The 14,026-nt window shown below is 41.7% G+C and overlaps 1 protein-coding gene across 5 annotated transcripts in view; it reads right to left on the bottom strand.

Moving 5' to 3' along the window:
* The window catches only part of CLASP1 (cytoplasmic linker associated protein 1), a 279,111-nt gene that overhangs the window by 61,927 nt on the left and 203,158 nt on the right, over positions 1–14,026 (bottom strand). For 2 of the 5 annotated variants that reach the window (XM_055398059.2, XM_055398062.2), the window contains 4 exons: positions 7,094–7,197; positions 4,939–4,962; positions 3,436–3,680; positions 1,661–1,724 (listed from right to left, as the gene is read on the bottom strand). In XM_055398059.2, coding sequence (XP_055254034.1) covers positions 1,661–1,724; positions 3,436–3,680; positions 4,939–4,962; positions 7,094–7,197 — 437 coding nt within the window. Of the gene's footprint in view, positions 1–1,660; positions 1,725–3,435; positions 3,681–4,938; positions 4,963–7,093; positions 7,198–10,177; positions 10,241–14,026 lie in introns of all 5 variants that reach the window. The other 3 variants (XM_055398061.2, XM_055398063.2, XM_088828824.1) reach the window with 2 other exon arrangements.

Genomic DNA, 14,026 nt, shown 5'->3' with positions numbered 1-14,026 from the left:
ATACATCAAGGCTGTGTATTATCAGCCTGCTTATTTAACTTATTATATGCAGACTACATCATGAGAAATGCTGGGCTGGATGAAGCACAAGCTGAAATCAAGATTGCCAGGAGAAATATCTATAACTTCAGATATGCAGATGACACCACCCTTATGGCAGAAAGTGAAGAACTAAAGAGCCTGTTGATGAAAGTGAAAGAGGAGAGTGAAAAAGTTGGCTTAAAGCTCAACATTCAGAAAACTAAGATCATGGCATCCGGTCCCATCATTTCATGGCAAATAGATGGGGACACAGTGGAAACAGTGGCTGACTTTATTTTTTTGGGCTCCAAAATCAGTGCAGATGGTGACTGCAGCCATGAAATTAAAAGATGCATACTCCTTGGAAGGAAAGTTATGACCAACCTAGACAGCATATTAAAAAGCAGAGACATTCCTTTGCCAACAAAGGTCCATCTAGTCAAGGCTATGGTTTTTCCAGTAGTCATGTATGGATGTGAGAGTTGGACAATAAGGAAAGCTGAGCACCGAAGAACTGATGCTTTTGAACTGTGATGTTGGAGGACACTCTTGAGAGTCCCTTGGACTGCAAGGAGGTCCAACCAGTCCATTCTAAAGGAGATCAGTCCTGAGTGTTCATTGGAAGGACTGATGTTGAAGCTGAAACTCCAATACTTTGGCCACCTGATGCCAAAAGCTGACTCATTTGAAAAGATGCTGGGAAAGATTGAGGGCAGGAGGAGAAGGGGACGACAGAGGTTGAGATGGTTGGATGGCATCACTGACTCGATGGACATGAGTTTGGGTAAGGGAGGCTTGGCGTGCTGTGGTCCATGGGGTCACAAAGAATTGCACATGACTGAGCGACTGAACTGAACTGATGGTTGTTTTGGACCTTTATCCACCCTTTAACTTTCCTGATATCTTCACTCCTCTTGTTTTCTTTCTCTAAAACCATCAAACACCATCAAAGGCTTCCTCCCAAACACTGGTTTTTATTTAAAATCTAGACTCCAAGTGAAGTTTTGTCAAGGGTCATGCTCTCAGCTGCACTCCGAGAAAGGGCTTGTCTCTCACTCTGGGGTACTTAGCAGGGAGCCTTTGTAAAAAGGCTGCCCTCAGGCCCCTAAGAGGCATGGGCATCAGCTGGGTGGTCACCATCTAGCAAATTCTTAGAAGTGGCAATCTATTTGGAGAAATACTTGATGTGGCTTTTCAGTAAATCCATTCTATAAATGCTATCATTTTTCTATCTTGTCCTACAGACAAATTCTACATGGGTACTAAAAAAAAATTTATATACTTGATTATTTTCTTCACTAATGTAACTTTCTAAAAAGGCATTATAATACACTGTTACATCCTAGCATCCAGCCTACGTACTTCCATGCAGTACGCAAAACTGTTCGCTGAGTGAATAAATACTACATCTGATTCTTTCCAGGGTAACCCTTAGTTGAAATGCACTTTACTTAATGACACTGTATGGACAAGAGAAGTTTCTAAGAATTCTGTCTTCAAAAGATATAACATAAACTACTGTTAAAATAAGTCTGGAAGGGCTACACTGCATGGTGGGGCTGGTCTCCCACTCCGAAGTAGTGTATTATATAGAAAGACATGCAAAGAGGATACAAGTGGGCAGGTTCTCAGACCTTACCTTGCTGTGAGGGTCAGCAAACATTCGGGTGAAAATCTCACACAATCTTTTCAATTCTACTCGACTAGGAAATAAAATGAAATAAATTTAATATTTAATAAGTCAACACTGAAAGTAGTTACAGCTTCTCTAAATCCTTTTATTTCATTTAACATGTTTTATATAATTTTTATGTAACACCTTTTTTTCTACAAATGAATTATCTAAATTTTAATCTGATGCAATTACACAGGAATAAGAAATCATACCAGTTCTGGTCTTGTTCTAAAATGAAACTGAACCTCAATGTGATCACATAAGTTTACACACAGGCACATATGGCAAAGCCAGGTGCCAAATCCCGCTCACTTCATTTCCACACATGACAGATGAAAGGTAGTCAGATCAAGTCAGAAAAGCATGTGCAGCGGGGTCAGACAGACCTGGATTTTAGTCTCAGTTCTGTTATAGTCAAAGTACTGTGATATCTTTATACCCATATTTCAGTAGAACAGACTGCTGCTAACTGTCTACCTGCTATGGTGTCTGCGTCAAGCACACACTCACTTCACATCAGTGCCTCTGCGACATTTCTTACCCGGAACTGCACTACCGTATCCCGTCTGTACTTCAAAGTTTGATCAGAAACTGTAATCTTCTTCCCCACACCATCCCCTTTCAGATCCATCGGTCCTTTTAACACCGCTAACAGTGAAATCCAGACCAGACCAATGCTAATCAAGAGATTCCTAGAGCTTATTCAGTGGATACTTGGAGAACACTAAGAACCAAGAAACCGGGGCCACCAGTTTCACCAGTAAGGAGATTATTGGAGAATAACGACATTTCATCGTTTCTGTTTTCTGACGGATCACTAGACCGCCAGAGGCGACCTACACTTCAGCAGGCATGCGCGTGCACAGAATGGAATGAATCAAGGGTCAGGGAGTGTAGGCGGCAGGAAGGAACACGGCAGGGCCACACTGACTACAGACGGCCACACGTGAAGCCCAGTGACTCGTCAGTGTATGCTCACAGAGCTTTGCAGAGCCGTCCATCAACAGAGACACGTAACTAGTCTCACAGTACTGCTTAAAAAAATCATCCAAAGAATGTAACAGACTATACTTCAAATATCTCTGTAACCATGAGATTCATCCTGCAATCAATGACATATCAGTACTGTCATGGTTTTATAAGAAGCATTTCTTCTTAGACATAAAATAATGGTGTGTCAGTGGTACCTGATGAAATATTTTATAAACATGTGCTTTTGGTGTATGTAATACATGCCTGTTTTAGAAAATTTATGAAATACAGAAACAAAAGCAAAAATAATCAATTCTAGAGATAATGCTGCACTACTTTGGAGTTCTCCATTTGAGTGTCTCTTTACTCTGCATATTTACAGAAACCATACATACGCACACGCGCATGGAAACATTTTAGACTGAGACTAGCATCATTTTACCCATGTCCCTGAAGCGTAAATAAACTGAACTAACTTCAGAGTGGTTTTTATGTTTTACCTAAACCACAAACCGTTCTGAGTTGTCTCAAAACACCTACTAGACAAATCTGAGCCATGGTGAACCAAATGTTTCCTAGACCTAATAAGCTAGGAATGTCAGCTATGGAGTGTCTGCCTGATATTTAAGTTCTCTGGAAGGCAAAGACCACATCTGAGCCACCCCGGCCTCTCTCGGGCCTGCCCCATAAATAACCATGCATCTGCGTCAGGCCCTCCTGCGTGCAACATGGGGCTCAACCTGAAGGAACCTGGCCTCCCGTCCTACCTCAGCGTTCTCTGGCTCTTCAGCAGGTTCTGCAGACCCAGCAGCCCTTCCTTCCTCTCAGACCAGTTGGAGCTGGCACAGTGGTTGAGCACCTCAGCCACGTCCTCAGTCTGGCGCAGGTAGTGGGGGATACCCCCATTCCGGGAGCCGTACGAGCGCTCGGAGCACACGCTGGAGGCGTCGCTGTTGGCGTCATCATCAGAATACATCCCATAGGGTTCATATCTCCTCCTCACAGGCTTCTTCTGCCAGATCCAAGGAGGGGTTGGGGAAGAAATGGAAAGGCAACATGAGTCTTACCACACAAAATCAACAACGAAGAGTTAAATGTAGATACACACACACACACACACAAACATGGGCACATGCACCCACACCTTCCCTTTGCTTACAGATTAGGGAAATGGAAACAGAACAGCAGATTTCTGGTAGGAAGAGTGGGCAGTAAGCAGAGCAACCCACAGCAGAGGAAGGAGCATGATCTTTAGTGGGGTGTATGGCCCTGTCAGTCACATGGATCCACCCTGTGACTTCAGAAAGCCTCCTAACCTTTCTGTTTCAGTGTCCCCATCCCTGAGATAATATTGATTACCCTTCTCACAGGCTTGTTGTCAGGATTAAGTGGAATTATATGCTAAACAGCCTAGCTCAGCACCTGACACACTGAGTCTGTGAGCCCACCACCCTTTCCCAACCAAAAGCAACCTGTCTTGAGCATGGTCTATAAGTAAATTTGTTTGAAAATTCATGCTCCCTTAAGAACATCTGACACTGCAATGTCAGTGGTGTAGTGTCCTATATAAAAGGATTCTCAAAAGATCTATATCATTTTTATTAATAACTTAACAGTTTTACAACACTAATAAGCCTCCTTAGACTAGAATACCCACTTCATTCATGTCTCTTACCCTGAATATAAAACTATTAAGTTAAATCCCAAAATTATATAGCAAGAACTATATAAAACAGATAAAATTTAATTTCTCTAAGAGGAAAACAAGTAGCTACGGGCTTAAACTGCACCAATGTAACTTCCTAGGAATGTGGCTTGTACACACATCACAACTTACCTGGGACAGCTCTGCCTTCCAACTACTGTCCCCACATAAATTAATGGCACCCTCCCTCACGCTCAAAAGTATCCTTGTTAGGATGATAATTATACGGCCATCTCACTTATACGTGAACTAGATTCCTAAGATAAGAAAAATGCTGAATGTATGCACTCGTGAAATAATAACGTAAGAGACAAAACCTAGGTTAGTAAAGTGAAACACTAGTAGGAAAATGGGCAGAACTTGATGTTGGAAAACAATGCTCAAACACGTGTGAGACATGACCAGTTCTATCACTAGCAAAAGCACCACTAGTGTCCACAAAATCACAGTTCAGAACAGAACTTCTACACTAGGCTACATTTTTGTTGCTTTTACCAGCTCCTAAAGGAAATATACTCACAACAGGAAAAAAAAAGTTATAAAACAAAAGTTAAAGCACTGGTACCTTGCTCCTGGAGTCTCCTAACAGCTGTAGGCAGGAAAATATTGAAGGATGTGGAAAAAGCATAGAGAATTATGTCAGAAGCATATGTGGGGATTGTTCTTGCAACAAAAGTGTACAGCAAAACATATATTAGCAAACCAAAAATACAGGTTAGCAAGCAATTCATATCAAGCAAATAACAAAGAATGCTTTCACAATGGCATTTCCTAACTCTCTTGCACCTCGTATGAGACCTTCCAGTATCTGCTCTATAATTCTTTGCTGAAACTCTCCCCACACCACTGAGGCACATCCCAAATGTCGTTATTAACTCTGTCGTCTGCGCCTAGGAAAGCTTCTGTCCCGGGACTTCCGTTCTGCGAGGCAGGGACTGAGTACCATCCTGGCTCTGTCTTCTGAAGCAGGTCATGCGGAGAGACCAAGAGGTTTGGACAAAATGTCGTAAGGGTAGTGGGAGTGTAAGAGAAAAGCCCAAGTCAGGCAAAGGCAAAGCCCAGACTCTTGAGTCCTGCTCTGCCTCCTGGCACTTTGTGCAGTGTCCCTGGGGCAGATCTTTAAGGAACAAGGAGACATGGCCCCACCCCAACCGAAGTGCTGTCTCACCAAGGGCTTTGCACATCCATCACTTTTCACCCCACTGATTCCCACTTCTTAAAGTCCCAGAATAGGTAAGAAACAAATTCCAAATGCTGCAACTTGGAAGGAAAACCGCTTCATAAACTCTCCAACTTGTGATTCTTGAAGTCCGGCTGCTGCTGTTGCTGCTAAGTTGCTTCAGTTGTGTCCGACTCTGTGCGACCCCACAGACGGCAGCCCACCAGGCTCCCCCGTCCCTGGGATTCTCCAGGCAAGAACACTGGAGTGGGTTGCCATTTCCTTCTCCAATGCATGAAAGTGAAAAGTGAAAGTGAAGAGTCCGCTCAGTCATGTCGGACTCTTCGCCAACTCCATGGACTGCAGCCCACCAGGTTCCTCCGCCCATGGGATTTTCCAGGCAAGAGTACTGGAGTGGGGTGCCATCGCCTTCTCCCCTTGAAGTCCTACTTAAAGCAATTATCCTGAACTCCAGTACCTGCCAGTAAGAGTCCTTCCACACCCAAGGCTGATGAACAGACCTGGCGGGGCAGCCCTCATCAGGAAAGCACTAAGAGACTGGAAGTTTGCTTGCTCACAGATGTTTGTCAGAGAAACCTGGCTGAGGTTTCTAAATGAGGGAGGGCCAGGAGGGATGAGAGGTAGAATCCCTGAAGCCACACACTATAAAGTTTTGATCAAATGAAAACAGGGCTGGATTTAAAACCTCGGGGTCTGAAAGCAGGGTATTATAATGCTTTTCCCTTAAAACAGTACAAGTAAGACCAGAGATCAGACAGTTCTCTAAAGCATGTCTATTTTAAATGCTGAGCACATAAACCAGAAGAAACAAGAGGCTGTGTTACTACCAGCTGAAATGCATCTTTAAAAGGCAAATTGACCATAAGCTGATTCTACTGAGGAACTTTTTGCTAGAAGCACAAATTTAAGGACCTCTAATCACTTTATATTTCTTTTTTAAATATTACATTATAACAATGCAAGAAAAAAACATACTCCACTAGTGCTTCATATCCTCAAAGAGTTCATCTTAAAATCTGGGAAGTTTCTGTAAATAATGACTTAAGGACTCATTCAAACAAATAAACAAAATCATATGGAACAACTAGTGATGGTAATGGAATAAATGCAAGAGTTTCAAACCACAAAGTCTATGACCTACTATTATACAGTGATGTGCTTAGGCTATGCCATCAAAGCCCGTAAAGCAACAGAAGCAAAAGAAGGGGCAAAAAGGAAATGCTGAAAAAAATGGATAAAAAAGGAAAAGAAGCAGCCCAATGACATCAGAGAAGCCCAATGTCATCCAACCTCCTTGTTACTGAGGAGCAGAGAAGACACTCTTGACGTCAACATGGCTCGAAAGGCCAGTTGTCACTTACGTACAGGGTTAAAAGTTTAAGAAGAAGGGAATAATAATCTAAATTCACCCAATATTTACACAATCGCAAAGAATATCAAAGAAGACTTAGTGACCTGATTTGGAGGCTACTTCCTGTGAAGACAGAGAAAAATGTAGGTCAGTAATTCAAAGAGACTTCACACACACCGGGCCTCTTACCAAAGCATCAGCAACAGCAGCTTCCAGATCTGTACTGGTGCTCAGAACCCGCATGGCGTTCACAGAACCGGGAATTCTTCCTGCCTGTCCGAGCCCAAAGCGGTCTAGGCAAAAAACAAAAGCAAAAATATATGTCATTTTAATTCAAATGTTTTAATTTCTTTGCAATGGCCCTTGCCTCATCCCATACTGGACAGAAACACTGAAAAATCTCTAGCCAGTTTTTACTGCAGTTGGTCTGTAGTTTCAACTACACTTGACTTGTTTACCAGTGGCAGAGGTTACAATGTTCACATTTAATATGGTTGCATCCTGACAATTGAAATGGTTCTTTAATGATATTTCATTTTGGAAAAGTGCTGAGATAGAGGCTGGAGAGGGGAACTTATTATAGAAGGGAACTGGGCCATGAGTTGAGCCTTTTCATTTATTGAGCATTCTGTCTGGAGGCAAAAGAAGCCCTGATATTTGGTCAAACTAATTAGAGAGCTCTATGGTTTGATAAATGAATTCTAACGCAATATGTAATAAACAGATAAAATTTGAATCCAATGTGTTACACATATGATCTCTTTGCAAAGTTTCATTACTGTCACTACGGTCTGTTATTAAGCTCAATTAATTTTAGATATCTGTTCATCATGATGCCTGTGTCACCAAAGGTTATTTAAAAATCAATGTATTAAAATTCTTTAATCTTCACAACAAAAAGCTAGTATCTTCACTGCAAAACATTAATCATTCAGATAATATAAATTTTTCTGAAGTCCTTCAAAGGATTTTTAAATGATAATCTTTATAAGTGTGAATAAAATGGACAGAATACAAAAAAATTTTCCAATTTTAGTGGTTCAAACAACTATTATAAGCTTATTAACGATCATGGACAATAAAGACTTTTCTCTTTGGCCGATCCATGAGGCTTGCAGGATCTTAGTTCCCTGACCAGAGATGGTCTCTGGCAGTGAAAGCATTGATTCCAAAAAGACTTAACTTTTAGAAGTCCCTTTACATGAACTGTCCAGCCTTCCTTCAGAAAGGCTGAGATTAAAACAATGCAGGAGAAAGTCAGTGTAAATTACACTGGTAAGGGTATCTACTGGTAAAGGTTTTTTCACTTTAGGACAGGGCTTTATTTGGACACAGATTACTCGAAATTCACTGCCTTTGTGAGGCACTGCTGCTCACTGTTGTGGCAGCTAAAGACAAAGCAATCCAGTAAATGATTCTTATTTAAAATGTTAAGATTAAAAACACTTTAACAAATAAGACACTGTTTGGACAAGGAAAATCTCTGTATTTGCCATACGCTAATAATGAAGGCATTTGGCGGGGGAGGAGGGAGACAGAAAGCTAAAGTCTGTCTTACATAATTGATCTTTCCTATAAAATGATATATTTAAAATTTGGATAGGTAAACAAGACATCACCTACAAACTGGTGAACTTTAAAAGTGATGTGTTATTTAGCTTTTTAAAATTGTCAGTTTTGAAACATATCTTCCACTGCCACAGAATGGGGAAAAAAACTTAACTACTAATAAAAAGTTATACAATTATGAATTTTTATAGAGAAACAAAAATTGCATGTTATACTATCCCCTTTTTTAATGCAGTTGTTGATTATACTGAATTTCATCATTATGTGTATGTTTAAAAGGTGATAAGATGCTGTATAAAATCAATCATATCTCTCTATATAATACAAATTATCAGTTCAAATATGAAACAAGTAGAAATTTGAGATTTATGATGCAGTTTTATAAATGATCACTGTTCAAGTCTTTCTCTTTTTTCATTAAAAAAGGGTAGATAGTAAGGGATTTATGAGTAACAGAATGAAAGTAATCCAGTTATAAGGCATTTAGAAATTACCCAGCATAAACATAAATAAAACATAATCTTAAAAAAAAAATTGATCTCATGCCAGCAAATCTTGCTCCAGGGATAAGAGTGATTCTTCAGACACAAAATTAAAACTGTAAGAACAAAGCAATTATTCTATGCTTCTCAGATGTGTATAGCTTCACCACACATGGTGACTGCAGACATTTATCATAGATAACTGAATTTCAAATCTTAAGGGGAAATGTTCAGAGTGAAGAAAATTTATAAGCCTTTTGTTTTCACCAGACCCAAATCTGCTCTGTGTTCTCTCTGGTACCATTCAGTTTCCAAGAGATGGATACATATAACTGTGCCCTCAGCCTGGCCCATAAGCTTTAGGGGAATATCCTAATCAAAGAACACATAATAAAACGCATAGGTGGTTCATTTAGAGAAAAAACAGAGACACTAACTCAGTAAACTGGCCACAGTTGTCATCATCAACAGTCAGATTTAACAGATGATGCCTCGTACTCAGTTGATAAAACTGTAGTCATGAGGGATTATTAGTTTATCAAAATGATGCCAGTTAATCTGGCAGACTGAGAATTATTGTATGCTTACTTTCTGCCCTAATGACCAACCAGGGCATTCTGGGTATTGTTAAAATGGGGTTGAGGCAGTGTTTCGGGTCTGCAGGCTGCAAAGGCTACCTTTGGCCTGACTTGATTATTGTCATCATGACTTGTTTTTCCATAAAAGTTTCAGGGCAATCCACTTCCTTCAATCCATGTGAAAAGGGGTATGCTATAATTGAACATCTGGTCAGTAAATAGTATCTCCAAGTAATGAAAACTGGACAGGAATAACTAGCATTCATAGACACCACTTTCCTGGGAGCAAAGAGTGAGAGACAAAAGTCTCCATTGGATGAGGTCCATACCCCAACTCTCCTAGGGACACTTCAGGACACCTATCTGGGACCGCTGCTTTCCTGCAGGAGGGACTGAAAGCAAGGGCAGAAGTGCTTCCCCATCCTTCTGTTTTAACATAAATATGAACACTAGATAAATGATGTTGTCAAGCTACAAAGCATCTATAGCCTATTAACAGAACCATAAACATTCAACAACTTAAAAAAATAGAAGCACACTGAGGGGGTAAAAACATGAGGTGCATCCATGCCAATTGCTAGCGAATAAGATGGGAACAAATGTGACAATGAGCGTGAGACAGGCATGCATGAACACGTGTTCACCTGACTGCCCCACAGAGTCAGCCGTGGCGAGAGCACTAGTGGACCTGGAATGGCGTCGAGAGGCTGCAGGTAAAAGGAACGGCAACACCCACAGGGTTAACACACGAGAACCTCAGACAGCAGCGGCCACAGGCCGGAGGGCACGAGGGCTGCTCCCCACGCAGCCGTGCTTCCTCATGAAAAGAGATGGTGCTGGAGATGAATGGACAGCGAGCGCCGATCCCCGGCCCGTGCACCCAGCTGCGCACACCTCAGGTGCACGTCTGTGACAGAAGCCACTATGGCCACTGTGGACTATGCACAGGAAGGACGTCAGGGGCCACACCAGAGGGGCAGCAGCAGCATGGGTTATACCTCTCGTCGGTATGCAATGCACACGCAACCATGCACCATATACAGAAGCAGAGAAGTTCACAATGTTCTCTCAACAGAAACAGCATGAAGTCACAAGAAGGGGGCTTTTATACAGAGAATGGATAGACAACAAGCTCCTACTGTATAGCACAGGGAACTAGGTTCAATATCCTGCAATAAACCATCATGGAAAAGAATATGAACAAAAGAATGTATACAAATGTATAACTGAGTTACTCTGCTGTATAGCAGTAATTAACACAACCCTGCAAATCAACTATACGTCATTAAAAAGATAATAAAATACTTTATGCTTCACAGAACAAAAATTGATTGATTTATAAAAGGGGGGGTCAACAACTATAATTTCACTTTCCCTGGTCAACATGTTTGTTGTTCTATTGCACAAACATCCTAATTATTAATTACCTCATTGTTTAACTGTTGGAAAGTTAGCTGCAGTAAGTTTAACAGCCTTCCTTGGAGAGGCAGCTCAGGACTCAAGTTGTGAGCACCAGCTCTGTGACACGTGGAGGGTGGGAGAGGGCAGGTCCCTGTCAGATCACAACGAGCTGTGTGGGCCTTGGGCAAAGTACTAAACCTCCCTGTGTCTTAGTTCTCACCTGTAAAATGGGGCTAACAGTGGTACCCTCCTCCTGGGAGTTAAGAGAATTAATTAAGAGAGCTTGGACATCAACGCTTGAAACAGTGCCAGGCACAGAATAAACTGTGGCAACGATAGAAGCACAGTGCTAGAGGTCACAGCAATGGTCAAGCATAAACGTTACTTTACACTTAGATGTTAGATATTATTTTACTAGAAAGTACTCATAATAATCCTATCAATACATCAGTCTGAGAAAATATATACCAAACTCCAGACTCGTGTGGAGGGAACGACTTTTAGAAATAGTTATAAAATACAGGCTTGGGTCCAAACCTGAATTTATTGACCGGAGTACCACACAACATAAGGCTTTTTCTTACCTCAGGGGGGAAAAAAGTAACATGCTTCTAATCATTAATCGGAAAGAACACAGTGACTGCAACACAGGAAGTTCACAGGTTTCCCAGAGTGACACTAAGCCGTGCTGCCTTTCACCTGCATAACCAGATCCCAGAATCCTCAAATGCTAACACACAGTTACTCATGGAATGGTAAAGCCTCAAACTCTTCATTATAACTATTTATTTAAGCTCATGTCACTTTATGAAACATGCATATCTGCAGGATAAGAGATACTAAACAGCAAAGGTCACCTGGTCAATGAGGATAAATTTTTATCAGCATGCAAAAGAAAAAGAAAATCCCTAATTTCTCAAGATGCACAAAAATAAGTCAGCAAGCTCTCGAACAGATATTACAAAATAATCACTTTCCTTAAATAAGAAAACTGACAAAATATTGTGTAAGACTGAAACAAACTACTCATTTCTTAAACAAGCACAATGGTATCATATCCTGATAGTTAAAACTGGAAACAGTGTTTAAGCAACACCTGATCTGAAGGTTCCTTATGAAGCTGTCCTTTGGTTCTGTTCAACAGAATATTCTACGCAAATATGTCATGTAATGAGTTCTTTGTCACATACTCAAGTGAACATCCCACAATGGAATCCAAGTGGACCCACTTACGTAAAAGCCTGACAGCAGAGTCCTAGAGCCCTTAATCTTCCCAAAAGTTGTCACCGTAACCATTTAAATATATATTCATACCATTAAAATGGTCCAAAACAAGTGTTTAGGAAAAATACAGGATGTCCCAATGGTCCAGTGGTTAAGAATTCACCTCCAATGCAGGTGACACAGGTTTGATCCCCAGTCCAGGAAGATTTCACATGCCACAGAGACCCACGCACAGTAACTACTGAGCCTACACTCCAGAGCCCACGCTCTGCAACAAGAGAAGCCACTGCAGTGAGAAGCCCGTGCACCACAACTAGAGAGTAACCCCCACTCACTGCAACTAGACACAGCCTGCACAGCCACAAACACCCAGCACAGCCAAAAACTCCAAAAAAAAAAAAACCAAAAACCCTACAAACTCAAACCCGATATGCAGTCACCAAAACTATTACTTCTGTTCCTTTTCTTTTAAAAAGTGAAGGCTGGCTATATAAGTTGATTCAAAGGGGCACTAATACAAAATCTCACTGATTTATAAAGGGGGTACAAAATGAATATTAAAGTGAATGAGAATAAGAAGGAAACATCACACCCTCTAAAGGGTACAGGAGGTTCTCTAAGGGGCAGCGACATCTGGGGTTTGTACGTGAATTCTCAGGTCCTCTGGTCAAGCCTGGAAACACGGCCAGGCAGCATGCTTTCTCCGTACCTGGGCCTGGGGAAGCCTCAGAAAGCATTCAGCTCACTCTGGAGGAACAAGAGAAAGACGCCTCAGATGAGTGGAGGAACAGCCAAGCTCTGAAGTCAGAACTGTGTGATCTGGAGAAAGTGGACTCTTCTCCCAGTCTCAGCTGTGTCATTTGTAAAAGAGGGGTGATGGCACCTGTCCCAGAGGCTGACAGGACCCACAAGGGTTATGTGCCCACTGACTGCTCAGAATGGTGCAGGGACACATAAGCACTGCTGCTGTTCTGAGCTGCACAGAAACTTTATAAACAGATTTAGACTCCCCACCTCCAAAAAAGGCACGGTCTAAAAATTGAGCTGAAAAGATGCTAACTCCTGCCCTGACTACACAGAAGACCACGCTGGTGGCTAGGGATTATCAGAAAGAGAAGCACCCACAGCCACATCTCCAGCTGTGGTAGCAGCAATGACACATATCACAACCCGGGCTGTCATCAGAAAACACCCGAGTGGAAACTAGGAGCTGGGTCCCTCAGCTCCTCAGAGTCCAGTGAGGACTTCAAGAGTCCAGCACATCTTGCCTGGGCCACAGACCACATGTGAGAGTCACAAAGGCTGCTTCCACAGGCAGTAACAAACACAGCAATGTCTGAGTGAAATAAAAACACTGAACTGCCTCTAAGAGACAAAATGACCAATAAACAGACTGCATTGTTCAATTCTAAGTTATTTGGAAGGTCAAATCATGAACAAGGAGGCATACACAGCCATAATTTGAAGGGAAAAATAACCAGTTCTTACAGAAAAAAAATCATCATTGTTGCCCCTGACTTTTTTGAGGATTTTGATCTAATACTTCAGACTGCTGTGCAAGAGCTGGAGGGGCCCAGGTGATCTGTGCCCTTCTCAGGCCTTTGTGCTCAGCAAGTAGGACACTCACACAGGTATCTCCTCACCAAGTCTGGTGGATTGTCTAGAGGGCCCTGCTTCTGTTTTCCTGCTCTTTCTGAGAACTCCACGAAGGACAGTGTTCATGAAGAAACAGATTTAGACTTTAATTATTGATTTTGGGGAAAAAAAAGATCCGGGGAAGAAGTGTATGATATCAGAAGGAGACAGAGGAAAACATTAAGACCTAATGCTTTTATTCCACCATCCGTCCTCCACAGTGACATTTTTAT

Source organism: Moschus berezovskii, chromosome 2 (genome assembly GCF_049115385.1).
Source record: "Moschus berezovskii isolate FMDL1 chromosome 2, NW_MosBer_1.0, whole genome shotgun sequence".
Taxonomy (NCBI): domain Eukaryota; kingdom Metazoa; phylum Chordata; class Mammalia; order Artiodactyla; family Moschidae; genus Moschus; species Moschus berezovskii.
Note: the sequence above shows the minus strand (reverse complement) of the source record. Positions and strands in the feature narration are given on the sequence as shown.